Raw genomic sequence first — 15,084 nt, forward strand, 5'->3', positions numbered from 1 at the left:
ACTGGTCCCTCCCGCCCCCCCAAAAAAAAATAAAAAGAAAAAAAAAGAGGCAAAGTTACAAGCTCTAGCTCATGAATTGAGAGATTCTTAGATGGAAAATGGTTTTTCCAGAGAAGGGCACTCAACTGGACTTTCAGAAGTTATGCCTGTTGTCTGGTTTTGATTTCCCGGCTACCTCAAAGTCAAGTGTATGCATTGTCTTGTAGATCCTTAAATCATTCCCAAGTCTGGACTCAGGAGCACCTTGGAGGAAGACTATTTTCATTTATAACATTATATTGGTATCTTATAATTAGGACAGCGGAGAATGTATTTTCCAGGAGAAGTTAAGTCAACTGAGTCTCTCCTCCTATGAGTCTACCTCATCTTCCAACACAGTTGTGGATATTCTTTTCTACCTGGGTATTTTGTGTGATGATGGTACAATGCCTGTTCCTTCCTTAAAGTATAAGATATACTCAAAATTCCCTGGCTCCATCCCACCCTCTAAGTAGAGAGGGAGGGGGACGAAATTAACTTTCTTTAACTTTCTGTTTAACTTGTTGACATTTTTTGGCATATTCTATGTTAGTAGGGACATGTAATATTCAATCCCATATTACTAAAATGTTCCATTGCTAATAGAAATGTTAAATATTTCTACAGAAAGTTATATCTCTATACTTGCTAAGAATACAGGCAGGAAATGGAAGCACCAATATGGAACCAGCACCAGTATCTGGATGTAACTAAGTGCATTTTCCATCATTCTGTGGAACCCACACTTCAGCCCAGTCTTGGCCAGATCCTCCATTCCTGGCATTAGCTGTCATGGAAACTCAGTTCTGCTAGATGGGAATTTCAGATGGTAGCAACTGTAAATGGAGCTTTCCGCTTCACATTGCTCTCAGAAACACTTCTCGGCCTACATCCATCAGGTGGTGTGATCCACATTACTGTTTTCAGCTAAGTTGCTAAGGTTGGCTTATAGCTTTGCAACCACTGAAAGCACCTTAATCAGAAGAATTAGTTTGACTCTTTCTACCTGAAAACATTGGCTCAGGATTGGCCTTTTCATTTGTCACCCAATGATTTTTGGAATCTTTGAAATGCAGTTGGAGGATAAACGCTGCCCAGTTTCCTTATTTTTTTCCCCTTTTTTCTTGGCCCCACTGTCAGCCTGGAAATGCAAATACCAGATTGTACAAAATGGAATGGCTGGAAATATTTGATTTGTTTTAGCATAAGAACATAAATGTATCTTACATGGGCTCATTTTTCAATTATGGTGAAACGCTTTTCAGAGTTTTCTAGGGGATAGTGACTCGTGTGCTGCTGTTAGCGTTGACATTAACTTCAGTCTTGGTGGCTTAATCCAATGGAAATTTATTTCTCGATTATGTAAATTCAGCCCAGGCTATTGCCACCTTCTCCAGCAGCCACCAAGAGAAGAAAAGAGAACCTGGCTGATGGGACATGGCTGCTCTTATGGGATCTGCCCTAGACACAGACCAGAGCTTAGGCTGTGCTTTACGGAGCTTTGGGAAGGGGTCCAAGGGAGGCACCATGAATGAGCTATGATCTGTCTTTCTGTGATGAATGGCAAAGAAATGAACCTTGTGTGAACTATATGCGATTCATAAAATGGAACTTGAAACACAATTTTACTTATGGACAAAAAAAAAAAAACAAGGATGATAGGGGCAAAGCAAATAGGTTTTTTAAATTGTCTGATTAAACATTCCCTGTAGAAAATTTGTAAAATACAAAAGGTACAAAGGAAAACTCTAATCCTCTCACAGAGGTAACCCCTGTGAATGTTTTCCTTTTGATATTTCATATATATGCACATTTGAAAAGTTTTTATGAGGATAAATTTCAACATACTGAAGTTAAAAACATCAGTTGACTTGAATTCATGATTTGTAACCATGAAGAAATTTAAGAGAAAAGGCCAAAATAAACTTTTTCTTTGCTGGTATCTAAAAACACCAAGGTTTCACTAAAGAGAGGAAAGGAGAAGAGAGGAGAGGAGAGGAGAGAGGAGAGAGGAGAGGGGAGGTGAGGGGCAGGGAGGAGAGGGGAGGAGAGGGGAGGGGAGGGGAAGGGAGGGGAGGGGAAGGGAGGGGAGGGGAGGGGAGGAGAAGGGAGGGGAGGGGAGGGAGGGGAGAGGAGGGTAATACCTGAGAGAGGACGTGGGTTACAATTTCATAGTTAGATTATGAGTACACTGCTTCTTGGGCAATGTCACGCCTTTCTTCGCTTTCCCCCATTTCCCCCCTCCCACAAGTTGTATAGTTCATTTTTTATCTAGTGTACATTGAATACATGACTACATGTATTTGCTCACCCTTCCTCTATTTCTGTGCTCCCCTTGATCCCCCCCAGAAAAAAAAGTAAAACCAAAACAAAGGAAAAAACATGATTCCAGGTCTTGGAATTTGTTTAGATGCATAATACCTTAAATGTTCAGAGGAGTTATGCCTTTGGATTCCTCTCCTATATCTACTCTCCTTTAGTTAGTTTGTTATAAATGCACAGAGCCCCATATCGTTATCATGTTTGATTGTATTTTAAATCTACACTTTAAATCTCCACATATGAGAAAGAACATATGCTGTTTGTCTCTCTGAGCATGGCTTACCTCACTCAACAAGACTGTTCTAGGTCCATTCATCTCCCTGACAATGGCATAATACGATTCTTTCTGATGCATGAGAAAGATTCTACTATGTATAGTATAGGGACTACATTTTTCTGATCCCTTCATCTATGGTAGGACATCTAGGCTGTTTCTGTAACTTAGCTGTTAGGTTACACAGACTTTTAAACACCTAATAAATACATGAGTACCCGTTATTGTGGAAACAATTACCACATACACGCATTGAAATCCCTACATTTATTCCCCATAACAGTGTACATGAGGAGAGCCAGAATATGTTCTAGGAGAATTTGTAGAAAGGGCCAAAGGGGAATGAAGAGAACTTCCTCTAGCAGTAGCAACTGTCCAAAAGCAATTGGGCTTAGCCAAGAGTTCTCCATCCCTAGAGGAATTGAGCAGAAATGGGAAGCTTTCCTCTCTGGAATGCAGAGGATAGGGTCCTAGCATTGAATGGGAGACAGGGAGTCCCCAGAAGCCCTTCCCACACAGAGTGCATAGGTGCTTGCCTGTCTATAGGGTCAGACACATTGGTTCCTGAAGGTGAGGATCTGTCTGCAGCACACTTCATTTGGTGTGTTTGGGAATTATGGTTAGTTCTTCTTATCTTTGTGTTCTGCATCCACAAATTCAGCCAATAGGGACTCATAAATATTTGAGGAAAAATTTCCAGAAAGATCCAAAAGAAACAAAACTTGAATCTTCTGGGCACCGCACACAATGCTGAATCCACCAGCATGAAGTGACCTGACGCACCCCGCTGTGGCCTCCTGCCATCCCCATCTCTCAGGCACTTGTTTGTGTAGTATGTAGTTAGGGTTATGACTGACATTGTTCGCTTGTCATTATCCCTCAGGGAATTACAGTGAAGTGTAAGTAGCAGTACAGCAGGACAGTATCTGAACACATGTAGACATTTCTTGTCATTATTCCTTAAATAGTACAGTATAACAATTACTTACCCAGTATACACATTGTGTCAGCTCCTCCTGGAAGTCTAGATAGTTTAAAGTGTACAGCAGGAAGTGCATGGATTATACATTTTCTATTAAGGACTTGGACATTCTCAGATTTCGTTATCCATAGGGTTGTGAAACCAGTCCTCTGTAGATACTGAATGGAAAATATAAACATCCTTTCACGAAACCAGCCCAACCAAATCTCTTAGTCAGCTCTTTGGCCAGGAAAAATGTATTTTCAAGCTCTAGGGTAGCCAGAAATTAAATATGTCATCATTAGCTCCACAAAGACAGCTGGGTCTCAAATGGAGCCATGCATAGAGTGGAGGGTAGAAAGTAGAAACAGAGAAGCAGGTAGGTAGATGTGTAAAAAGTTGTGTTATCTGAGTGCTCTGTAGGTAGAAGTCAGAAGGTAACTGTGGTTTGAGGCCAGCCAAATAAAAAAGTTTGTGAGACTTTATTTCACCCAATAAAAAGCTGAGCACAGTGTGTTTATTATTCAAGCAACGTGGAAAGAGTAACTAGGAGGGATCCTATCCAGGCCTGCTTGGAAAACAGTGAGTCCCTATTTGAAAAACAAGGAAAGCAAAAAGTTGTGGCTCAAGTGGTAGAGCACCTGCCTAGCAAGTCCAAACTTGCCAAAAAGAAAGTAAAAGAAATAGTTCCAGGGCTGGTCTGAGGACCAGTCCTTATTGCTTTTAGTTCTCTCTCCTTACATAATCTCCTCCTCTTTCAGATCTGGTGCAACCAAATTCATCTTGATTACTATCAATTTGGGCAATGGAGACTACTGATATTGTACACAATCTTAAGAGAAACGATTTCTTTGCCCTATGGATAACTCAGATCCAGTCATTTCCACTGCTTTCATCAGATTAGTGGAACTCTTTAGCTTGAAATGGAGAGAAAAAAAACCCTCTAAATTGTGGCCTAATATAGGCCAAAAAAAAAAAAAAGTCAACAGCCTTCTGGCTTACTGACCATTGACCCAAGAGATTTTGTTTGCTCTCTTTTACCCACTCTTCAGCCAACTCATTTCACAGCTTGGGAAACAGCAAAATTCGGATATAGCTTTGAAATTAAAATGCATCATAAACAATTGGCATGTCCTGGGCCATATCAGTAGGCCCCAACCACTCAAGCCACCCACTGAGGTTGCTGAAAATATTTCCTATCCTGCCCAAGGTTGCTGTTTCTAGAGAATATTTAACAGGATGTGTTTTAGTTCTTCTACAGATGTTGAAACTAAAGGACAAATATTGACTCAGCACCAAAACTCTCCACAAAGAGTAAAAGACATCCTTTAGAAAAGGAAAAACTACTTGGCCAAAATATTCCCAGACCCGGGCTCGATTGACCCTCAGAGGGCCAAGGGGCCAATTTGGCACATGCAGGGTTTGGGGGGTTCACGTGCCACCCCCCATCACTGGCCCCTTGTTCCTCTGGAGAGACCACCAGACTACTGTGCCACTGGGCAGGGCCTGGACAGCCTGGGGACCAGGCCAGGCTGCAGCTGGCAGTCGCTGGCACCAGGGTTGGGGCCAGCCTGGGGCTTGGGTTGGCCTAAGCTCGCCGCCCAGGTCCCCCTGCGCAGCAGCTCCCCCAAGTCCGAGTGCACCGGGGAGGGGAGGCTGGCTCAGAGACCCTCCCCGCTCCCAGGAGGGAGTGAGTCAGGGAGGGTTATGCAAGTGCTGGGCTCGGCCAGCCCCCTCGGGCGCCTCCCCTCGGTCTTTCACCCCGCGGTTACGAAAGCGCGACCCCCTCCCCCCGGAGCTATAAAGTAACCGGGCGGCCCGCGGGGCGCTCGCCTCCTTCGCTCCACGCGCGCCGGTGGCCAGGCTTGCGCGCGCGGCTCCGGGTGGTGAGCCCCCCGCCCCGGGGGGGTTGGGGTGGTGTCCTGGGGGTGGGGTGCGGAGTGACGGCGGGGTGGCACGGGCGGCCAGGGTCCCGAGGGTGACGAGGGCGCGGGCGGTCCCCGCAGGGCGCACTTGGTGGGCGCGATGGAGTGGATGTGGGCGCTCGTGCTGCTGGCGGCGCTGGGCAGCGGCGGGGCGGAGCGCGACTGCAGGGTGAGCAGCTTCCGAGTGAAGGAGAACTTCGACAAGGCTCGGGTAGGTACCGCCCCGGGGGCGCCCAGGCACCCCCCCCAACCCACCCACCCTCGAATGGCCCGGTGGTGGCCACCCCTGGACTCCCCAGTCACCAAACCCTCGCGTTCACAGTTCGCGGGGACTTGGTACGCCATCGCCAAGAAGGACCCCGAGGGTCTCTTCCTGCAAGACAACATCATCGCCGAGTTCTCCGTGGACGAGAACGGCCAAATGAGCGCCACCGCCAAGGGCCGTGTCCGGCTGCTGAGGTCATTATCCGCAAGCCTCTGTCTGGTGCCTGGCTGGCCAAACCTATCCTTAAACAGAGGAGGAAGGAGCAGGCGGGCGGGATAAGAGGGAGGGGGAGGGGGGCTTTCCTCCCCTTTTCCCCCTCCCCCTTCTCCCCCTCCCCATTTGGCTCAAGATCCCCTTTTGGCCTTTTGCAGTAACTGGGAAGTGTGCGCTGACATGGTGGGCACCTTCACAGACACCGAAGACCCTGCCAAGTTCAAGATGAAGTACTGGGGTGTAGCCTCCTTTCTCCAGAGAGGAAGTGAGTAGTCAGCAGAAGGGGCATGTTGGGAATAGGAGGTGGGGGAAATCGCACCTGGCCAAGTCAGATTTCTTCTCCAATGCCTCGCTTTGGGAAGAAAGGCCTGTAAGCTTCCTCTCCCTCCTCCCCGCCCGCTCTTCTCCCCCAGTTCCAGAAGCCTGGCCCAAGCTCAAGGTTACCCCCTGTGCCCGGTTCCTCCCTTCCCCTCCATCACTCACTCTGCTTGGGTTTGTCTTTCCTCCGGCTCTTTGGGCTGAATCCTTTTGAGACAGTCTGGCTCCCTGAAGCTCCCAGCAGAGGTGGAGACCCCTGTCCAAGCGAAGAGGGAGCACTGTGCTTAGGGGTGGATGGTGGCTCAGTGCCCTGTGAGCGATGCTGAGACATGGAGAGCCAGACGTGCGTTCTAGTTGCACACCCCGCCTCCCTCTGCCTACATGAGGCAGGGCATCCAGAACTCCCAACACCCTAAGATCTGGCTGAATGATAACACACAATCTACAAGCTCTATCTATTCCGTCTCTTTCTCAGAAGTTTCAAGTCTAGAGTCTATCTGGTAGAAGGCAGAATAATGTAGGCCAGGGAAGACATGTCATAGACAAAGAGAGGAGAGTTAACTAACCTCAGGGGTGGGGCTCAGTATACAAATGAACAAACAGAGGCCCAGAGAAGGTAGAACTTTGTTCAAGATTGCCCAACAAGTATGTGAGAGAGCCAGTAGAAAGAAGCCAGGGGTACCAACTACCAGGCCCAGACTGGATGGTTCTGAACTGTAGTCTCTTTTCAAACCAACTTTGGCAAAGTATTATTTGCACATTCTTGTGCGAAGAAATCTAGGAACACCTCAAGGAGACTCTTCCATGGGTGATCCAGGACAGAAATGTCCTAGATTACAGCACACTCTCCTTGACTTTCTAGAAGTTGTGTGTTAGATGAAATTCCTTCCCCTCCCCTCAGGAGTCTGAGGCAAGAGAACCACAAGTTTGAGGCCAAACCCAAACACTACATTAAAAAAAAAAATCAAATTATTGCTTTAGTATTGATCTATGCTGTACAGAAAAAGTTGCTATACTGCAAGAGGAAAATGCTTTTATGGCCAGAAGTAATGCAAATTAGCTCAAATAGCGAAGTAGAACTTCCTAAAGTGATTCATAAGCTGGGTGCTGGTGGCTCACGCCTATAATCCTAGCTACTCAGAAGACTGAGAGCTGAGGACTGGGGTTCGAAGCCAGCCCAGGTAGGAAAATCTGTGAGACTTTTGTCTCCAATTAAATTGTAGAAAAAGCTGGAAGTGGTGCTTGGTAGAGTGCTAGCTTGGAACCAAAGGAGCTCAGGGACAGTGCCTAGACCCCAGAGTTCTAGCCTCAGGACCAGGAAAAAAAAGGTAAAGTTTATACCTTTCTTTTCTTTTCCTTTCCTTTCCTTTCCTTTCCTTCCTTCTTTCCTTCCTCTCTCTCTCTCTTATTCTTCCTTTTTTTCTTTCTCTTTTCTTTCTTGTTCCTTTCTTTCTATTTTCTTTTCTTTTTCTTGTTTGGTGCCAATACAGGTGCTGTCCCTTAGTTTTTTTGCTCAAGGCTAGTATTCTACCACTTGAGCCACAGCTTTACTTCTGGCTTTTTCCTGATTAATTCGAGGTAAGAGTCCTCATGGACTTTCTTGCTTGGACTGGTTTGGAACTGTGATCCTTAGATCTTAGTTTCTTGAGTAGCTAGGATAACAGATGTGAGCCACCAGCGCTCAGCTCTTACTTTTCTGATAATGTATTGAAAATACCAATAGGAGGAGAAACAAGGGTACTAACTCAAAGAATAACACATAATGCTCTTGGGCACTTTGAGGTATCCTCTTTAATAAAAATAGAATTGTTAACATTGTCTTTAGGGACAGGTGAGAAACAACCACAGAAGAGGTAGAGATGTTTCTTTAGTGGCCTGCTTTTCCTGTCAAACCATATTGACTCTACTTTTACCTCTTGTATTTGGGAGGGTTTATCGAGGATTGCATTTGGAAAGGAGAAAAAGAATTGAAACCTTGAAAGTGACTGGTGTATATCTTAAGTGAGATATCGACTTATCTACCTGTCTGTCTGTCTTGTCTGTCTGTCTATCTATCTATCCTCCTCAGGTTGCTTTTCAGAAAAGAAGTTGTGCAGTATAGTGCAGTATAGTATATAGTTGTGCAGTTTGCCCCATTAAAATCAGACTGGTTTGAGTTCAAATCTCAGCTACCAGCTGTGGGGCCTTGTATTGTTTTCCCAGCTTTTCTATCCCTCAGTTTCCCCCTCTGCAAAGTAGGGGAGAATTGTAACACCTGCTTCTTGGATTTGTGCTACAAGAATGTAATGAGCTGACATGCAGATAACACTGGAAACAGTGCTGGAGATAAAACCTCTCTAAGTGCTTGCCATGATTGCTTCTTACCTTTCTGGTCAAGAACACAGAGACCATTGATTGAAGTCTCTTGTAACTGAAGAGTCAGAAGTTGAGAGTCATGTAAGTGTCAGGTGCCACTTGGTGACACCTCTCGGCTCAGATGATGTTTTCTGAATGTCTCACAAGATGTCACTAGATGTGTTGACCTTCTGTTTGGCATACTTAGCTTACATGGGACTGCTCTTTACAAACTAATTGCATGCTTCATACTACTTTCTGTTTTCCTGCTTTTGTTTGCACATTAAACATGAATCTGGACATGAAGGTCACTCTATCTTTCCATATACTGCATCTTGACTAGATGTCTTTGCAAGGAGGTAAGATGATGGCCTTCTCCAGTGCAAATGCTCATTCTGTTTCCAGAGTTATCAGACTGTACTGGCTTGTTGCCTCAGCGTTGGTCAGGCTCTGGACTAGTTTCCCCAGCAATGAATGGGATATCTCAGGAGGCAAGGATGTCTTAAGAGTCATGGCTGTACCTTGGACTGACCTCTTGGATTTTCTCAGTTGTGAAATGGGAATGGAGCATAGTTTTTATTTTATAAGATTATTGGAAGAACTAATCAAAATAATGCATAAAAATGGTTACTTGATGTGTAATGCTAAATAGAAGTTTTAGCTACCATCATCATTATTTTGAGGAAGAAATGGACCAAAGATTCCTTTTGTCTTTGTCTCAGAGCAGGTCAGCTATTCTGGTGGCCAACCTATCAGGCTCAATAACTAAGCAGGCTGGAGCATTTACATCAGTGTTTCTCAAAGTCAGGGGCCTTAGGCCACCTGTGTCTAAATCAACTATGGTGTTTGTTAAAAGTGCAGCTTTCTGGCCCCAAATCTAGACTTAGAGAATTAGAAACTCTCAAGGTAGAGTCTGGGGCCTGAAATTTTGGGTTGTTCCCCAGCTGTGTGCCTTCTATATAATGAAGTTTGAGAGCCACTGGTCTAGGTAATTCAGTCTAGAGTTACGTTGATCTACTCAGTATTGAGGTCCTGGGCTCCACTCACTTCGCCAGAGCTGCTGTATTGCAGCGTGAGTTATAAGGAGCATAAGATCTCTCTCCTGGCTGGCTCAGCTGATCTGTTAGGCCTGAGAACCCCAGTCTTGTCACTTTGGAGGACTGGAGGGCCCAGCAATAGGGAGCTGAAGGGACATTTTCTAGGTCTACGGGGGTGAGTGACAGATCTCTAATAAACCAGGTCCCCAAGGCAGTTGTCTTTGCAGTCATTTGGGGACTGATAATCCAAACCTCTAAGCAGTCTGCGGGAGTACAGTGTGGGCTTGACTGTAGTGGATGCCCTCTTCCTGGGTGGGGGAGTCAGGGACTCGGGGCTGCACAGCCACTGGCTCCAGCTCTCTCCCCCTTAGTTTACTCTGTGTAATTAGCTGCTGTTTGGAAGCATTTGGGGGTGTCTGGTTCTCCAAAGGTACCCTACCAGCCTCAGGGAGAAAGGAAACAGGCACTGGAAGTTACTTTCTGTCTACATTTGATTATACATTTGCCAATAATTGGGGGTGTGGGGAGGATTTCTTTTTAAAGCTATAGCTTTGCAAAGAGAATAGCCACTTGGACCGTGAGTCAAGGTGACACTTAGAAGGTGGGTGCTTTTGTGGCTGAGAGTTAGGCACCCGGGGAACCCCAGATGATACAGAGATCCCATAGCAGGGGAAGGAATGAGCTCATCTAGTGATGGAAATTCTGCCCCGCTGCTGATGCTCAGTAGCCCAGGCAGGGAGCATGCGTCTTAGCAGCCATGTGACTGCTCTGCCTGACTCCTCTGCTAGTAGCTTTCTGGTGACAGTTCAGCAGCCAACTGCTTAGACATCCTCCAAGCCTTACCTCTGGTCCTCACCCTGGGAAAGCCAAGAAGAGGTAGGGCTGTCTCCCTCCTCTTGTTAAGTCTGGAGTGAACTGAAAAGGGGAGCTCCATCCCCTCTTCTTCACAACCTCCTGTAAGGTCTAATTTGAGGTGGAATTCTACCCTACTGGCACTACAGGGGTTCTCTGAGAGGCGTAACTAAGGCTGGACTTGGAGCAAGCTCTAGAGATGGCCTCACACACTCTACTGCTGGGCATTGAGGCCCTCTGCCTTTCCTCAATGTGGAGTACTATATGGGCAGATTATTTCTCGCTGCAAGATCCTGATGTGACGACAGAGACACAAATCAGAGCCTTTTTGTTTGCTGGTCCCTCTCCCCTCAACTTACCTAGTGTCTGGAGATAATATGGCCGAGCCTGTGGACACTGCTTGAATCCCAATTTTGCCCTGCTCTTTGTGATCCTGGGTGAGTTAGTTTCTTTGTGATTCTCGGTGTTCTCATCTATCAACTGGGGAGTAATAGTGTGCACTTTGGTTCCATATGTGAAGTAACTGAGAAGACACAAAGGCCTATGCAGTGACAGGGACAGAATTTAATGCTGAGGAAGGCCGAGCCACAGTCAACAAGAAGGCTAAGTGAAGTAGAGATGGGGGCAGTTCAGGGAAGGTACTGGAAGGGATTTGCACAGGTCCCTCTTGAGGGCAGGAAGTCAGTGGACCCTGTGGCTGTCTGGCTTGCAGATGATGACCACTGGATCATCGACACGGACTATGACACCTTCGCGCTGCAGTACTCCTGCCGCCTGCTGAACTTGGACGGCACGTGTGCCGACAGCTACTCCTTCGTGTTCTCCCGCCATCCCAGCGGCCTCACCCCGGAGGCACGGAGACTGGTGAGGCAGAGGCAGGAGGAGCTGTGCCTGGACCGCCAGTACCGGTGGATCGAGCACAATGGTGAATGCGCTTCCCTCCTGGGCCGGGGTGGGGGTCTCGGGACGGGCAGGCCTCCAAAAACACTGCATCTGCAAATAAGAGAAAGCCAGGGAGACCAAGAGGTCCATTCTGGAGGTCCTTCCAGGAGTCTAGCAATGAACTATATTTGGCCCCAAATAATAAAGCATTGATCCACACAGCAGGTCTTATTTATGCTCTTGGATCGCAGCCCCTCCATTACCCCCAAATTTAAAGGGTTTTAAGAACAACCTTGAGGGTATGAGGGTGTGTATAAATTATAGCCACATGCTCAATGGAAGAGCACTTGCCTGGCAAGTCAAGGCCCTAAGCTCTGCAATATATGTGTGTGTGTATACCTGTATATACAGGTATACATGTGTGTGCGTATTTATGTATATAGCCGCATCTCATTTAGAGGGCATCATTTACTGCAATTCATTCAAAGGAGGCAGAATATGAATGAAGGCCAGCTTCATTCATATGAATGAAGACCACCAGAGTATGTCTTATGGACATGAACACGAGCCCACCTTTCTCTCATTAATGGCTTTGCATTTTGCATTGCAGGTTACTGTCAGAGCAAACTATCAAGAAACATTTTGTAGCGACATCAAGGATGGGAAGTTTCACTTGAAAACTTCTGATTAACTCTGAATCTTCATCTGTATTTATCTTAAGAGTTTAGTTTGCCTTCCCTCTCCTACCCTTCTCTCTAGGAACATAAAGCCTTCAGTACACATAAAAACTACCTGTGGCAATGAGTGTCTCTGTTCATATCATATGTATGTCGTTACTGAAGGTTTTTGAGGGACCACTTCAGGGACTCCAAAATGATTTAATAAAATATAGTCACCAGCTCCCTGTGAGTGTGAAGTTTGATTTGTGGTCATAGGTGCACTTTTAAATACCAGGGCATTCTTCCTTCCCCCTTGCTGTGACCTTCCACCCATTCTAATGGCTAATATCCATCATGAAAGATTGTGGCTTCTCCCAACTTCCTCCTAAACGTAGGAAGGCTTAACTACCTGCCTGGTCATGTCCCAAAGAGCAAATGGGTGAGACCAGACCAGAGTGGAGCCTGTGAGTGGGTCATCCCAGAGCTGGAGTCGAGAGGGAGCTCCAGGAGGTAGTCCCACCCTTGAGTTCAGTGGAAGGAGCCTGGAAGCCAGAGCCATTCTGCCCCCTCCCCATCCAGTATATGGGGGGAACTGAGGTGAATTAGCACTTAAGAATGCTAACGGATAACTGCAGGCAGAGCCACTTGCCTCTGTTCTCAAGGGGTTCCCACAAGCCTCTGGTGCTCATCTTGGAAACAAGATGAGAAGTTTTGTTCCCAGTTCAGGTATTAGCTGTGTAATTTGGAGCTGAGGATTGTGTTCAAAGCCAGCCCAGGCAGGAACGTCAATGAGACTCTTATCGCCAATTAACCACCAGAAAACTGGGAGTAGTGCTGTGGCTCAAGTGTGCCAGCCTTGAACTGAAGAGCTGAGAGACAGTGCCCAGGCCCAGAGTTCAAGACCCATGACCAACACACACACACACACACACAGCTTTAATTGGCCAGGCATCAGTGGCCTACCCCTGTAATCTTAGCTACTCAGGATGCTGAGATCTGAAGATCAAAGTTCAAAGCCAGCCTGAGCATACTCATTATCTTGCCCATGTAATTGTAACCCCTCTGTACAGTATTTTCACACACATACACAAAAAGCCAACCTGAGCAGGAAAGCCTGTGAAACTCTTGGGGTTTTTGTTTGTTTATATTGTTACTGGGGATCAAACCCAAGATGTTGTACTTGCTAGGCAAGTGCTCTGCCTCTCAGCTACATCCCAACCCAAATCTTATCTCCAAAATCCAGACATGCAGCTGTGGTGGTAGAATGCTGGCTTGAGAAAAGAAAAAAAAAGCTCAGGCCCTTAGGGCAATGTCCACATCTTGAGTTTAAGCTTCGGTACTGGCATGTCACACACACACACACATACACACACACACATGCACACACATGCTTTTTAAATGTTCTTATTAAATATATATTTTTTATTGTAAAGATACTGTACAGAGGGGTTACAGTTACATGAGTAAGGTAATGAGCACATGTCCTATCGAGCATTGTTACCCCTTCCCCTCTCCCCGCTTTGTTTTTTCCTACCATTCCTTCCCTCCCCAACTCCCCCCCCCCGCCCCCACCCTCGTCAGAAGTTGTAAAGTTTGTTTTCAACATCGTGTCTTGTACATCTCATTGCTACCATGGATCTCATTGCTACAATGGGTCAACCTGTATCCTTATTTCAGCAATTGCACACATGCTTTAATTGGCCAAATTTATTAACCAATGATGAGCAAAAGCTCTTAGTCTTTTTATCCCTGAGCTTATGGTCACAATAAATCCTACCTCAGAAACTGCTCTCAGACTCTCCAGGAGTGATGGCAACAGCTGAGGATGATTAACCTGGAAATGAAGATTGGTTGAGCACCTACCTACTAAGAACCAGGCCCTGTGTGGTCCAGCCATTGTCCCAACCACAAGAGTTAGCATGACCCTGGGCTCTGTCCTTAACTCTGATTTCTTCCCTTTCTCTCCTCTCTCCCAGGATAGTTCATAACACCGTAGGTCTCTAGAAGCCATCCAAATCTCCCGGCAACATCGCAGCTCCAGTAGTGTTTCACACAGCCTCTGCTGCTTGCATGCCCCAGATGAAACACTTAGCTCTCACCCCACTTCCCCCTCCCCAAGTCGTCTCCATTTTTGTTCCATCATCCAACTGACATCAGAATACAAACCTAGGAGTCACCCTGGCATTCTCTTTTTAATCACATTCTACATCCTTACACACACACACACACACACACACACACACACACACACAATGTCATCTTTGTTCTGCCTTACCAGAGTATATCCCAAGATAATTTCTCACAAGCTCTCATTCATGCCACCTACTTTCAAGGTTCCCATCAACGTTTCCTACTCCAGAAGCTGGCTGGCTAGGTGCCAGTTTCATTTGTGTTCCTCCACGTCTGTTCCTTACACAGCAGCTAGACTCATAAATGCATTCATCAGATCCTGTCAACCTCCAGCTGCAAAGTGGTTCCCACTGATCACTGGTGGTTCCTCCCTCTGGCATCCTCTACCTCTGACACAGACCTGGGACTTTTCTGGCCTCCAGTGGAATACCCCTTCCCCCACCCTCCCAGTCCCAGCATCGAAGACAGTGCCTAGTGTAGAGGAGGCTCAGGCACGAAGTGACTTTGCTCGGCCTCTCCATTCTTCTTAATTACAAGCAAGCTAACTTCTCTCTTGGCCTGCAGGCCCCCTTTTCCTAGATCCACATGACTGTTCTTTTTCGCAGTTCACCTTTCAACCCAATGTTACACTCTTCAGAGATGTCTTCTGCACCCTCCTCATCCAGTTTAAATGCCTGACACTCCCACAATACACTCTCCTGAGGTGCTTCCACGTCCTACGATGTTGTATTATTTACCGACGCCTGTTCAGTGTCTGTTCCCTCGATGGTAGGGTACACTGCAGAGAGCAGGAGCCTGGCTGTCTGTGCCGCCAACACCAAGAACACTGTGTAGTCACAGCAGGTATTTCTGAGGACTCTGAAGTGAACGGGTCCACTCATAGTTGTACGCTCA

At 46.5% G+C, this 15,084-nt stretch overlaps 1 protein-coding gene across 2 annotated transcripts; it reads left to right on the forward strand.

Moving 5' to 3' along the window:
- The first annotated feature begins 5,363 nt into the window (after window positions 1–5,363).
- On the forward strand, window positions 5,364–12,305 carry Rbp4 (retinol binding protein 4). Of its 2 annotated transcripts, XM_042689333.1 has the most exons (6): window positions 5,364–5,461; window positions 5,582–5,711; window positions 5,823–5,959; window positions 6,137–6,243; window positions 11,232–11,444; window positions 12,012–12,305. In XM_042689333.1, the coding sequence occupies exons 2-6, from the start codon at window positions 5,601–5,603 to the stop codon at window positions 12,047–12,049; spliced, it is 606 nt and encodes a 201-aa protein (XP_042545267.1). In that variant the 5' UTR covers window positions 5,364–5,461; window positions 5,582–5,600; the 3' UTR covers window positions 12,050–12,305. The 2 variants fall into 2 exon arrangements, with proteins under 2 accessions (XP_042545267.1, XP_042545268.1); XM_042689334.1 differs by lacking the exon at window positions 5,364–5,461 and having other exon boundaries at window positions 5,527–5,711.
- The last annotated feature ends 2,779 nt before the right edge of the window (window positions 12,306–15,084 follow it).

This window comes from Dipodomys spectabilis, unplaced genomic scaffold (genome assembly GCF_019054845.1).
Source record: "Dipodomys spectabilis isolate Male_0828 unplaced genomic scaffold, ASM1905484v1 ptg000125l, whole genome shotgun sequence".
NCBI lineage: Eukaryota > Metazoa > Chordata > Mammalia > Rodentia > Heteromyidae > Dipodomys > Dipodomys spectabilis.

What these genes read in the sequence shown, in the direction of transcription:
- Rbp4 (XM_042689333.1), top strand. Translation starts at nt 5,601, where the DNA reads ATGGAGTGGATGTGGGCGCTCGTGCTGCTGGCGGCGCTGGGCAGCGGC. An exon ending in AGAACTTCGACAAGGCTCGG is followed by an intron (nt 5,712 to 5,822) that starts GTAGGTACCGCC and finishes TCGCGTTCACAG; the next exon opens with TTCGCGGGGACTTGGTACGC. An exon ending in CTCCTTTCTCCAGAGAGGAA is followed by an intron (nt 6,244 to 11,231) that starts GTGAGTAGTCAG and finishes TCTGGCTTGCAG; the next exon opens with ATGATGACCACTGGATCATC.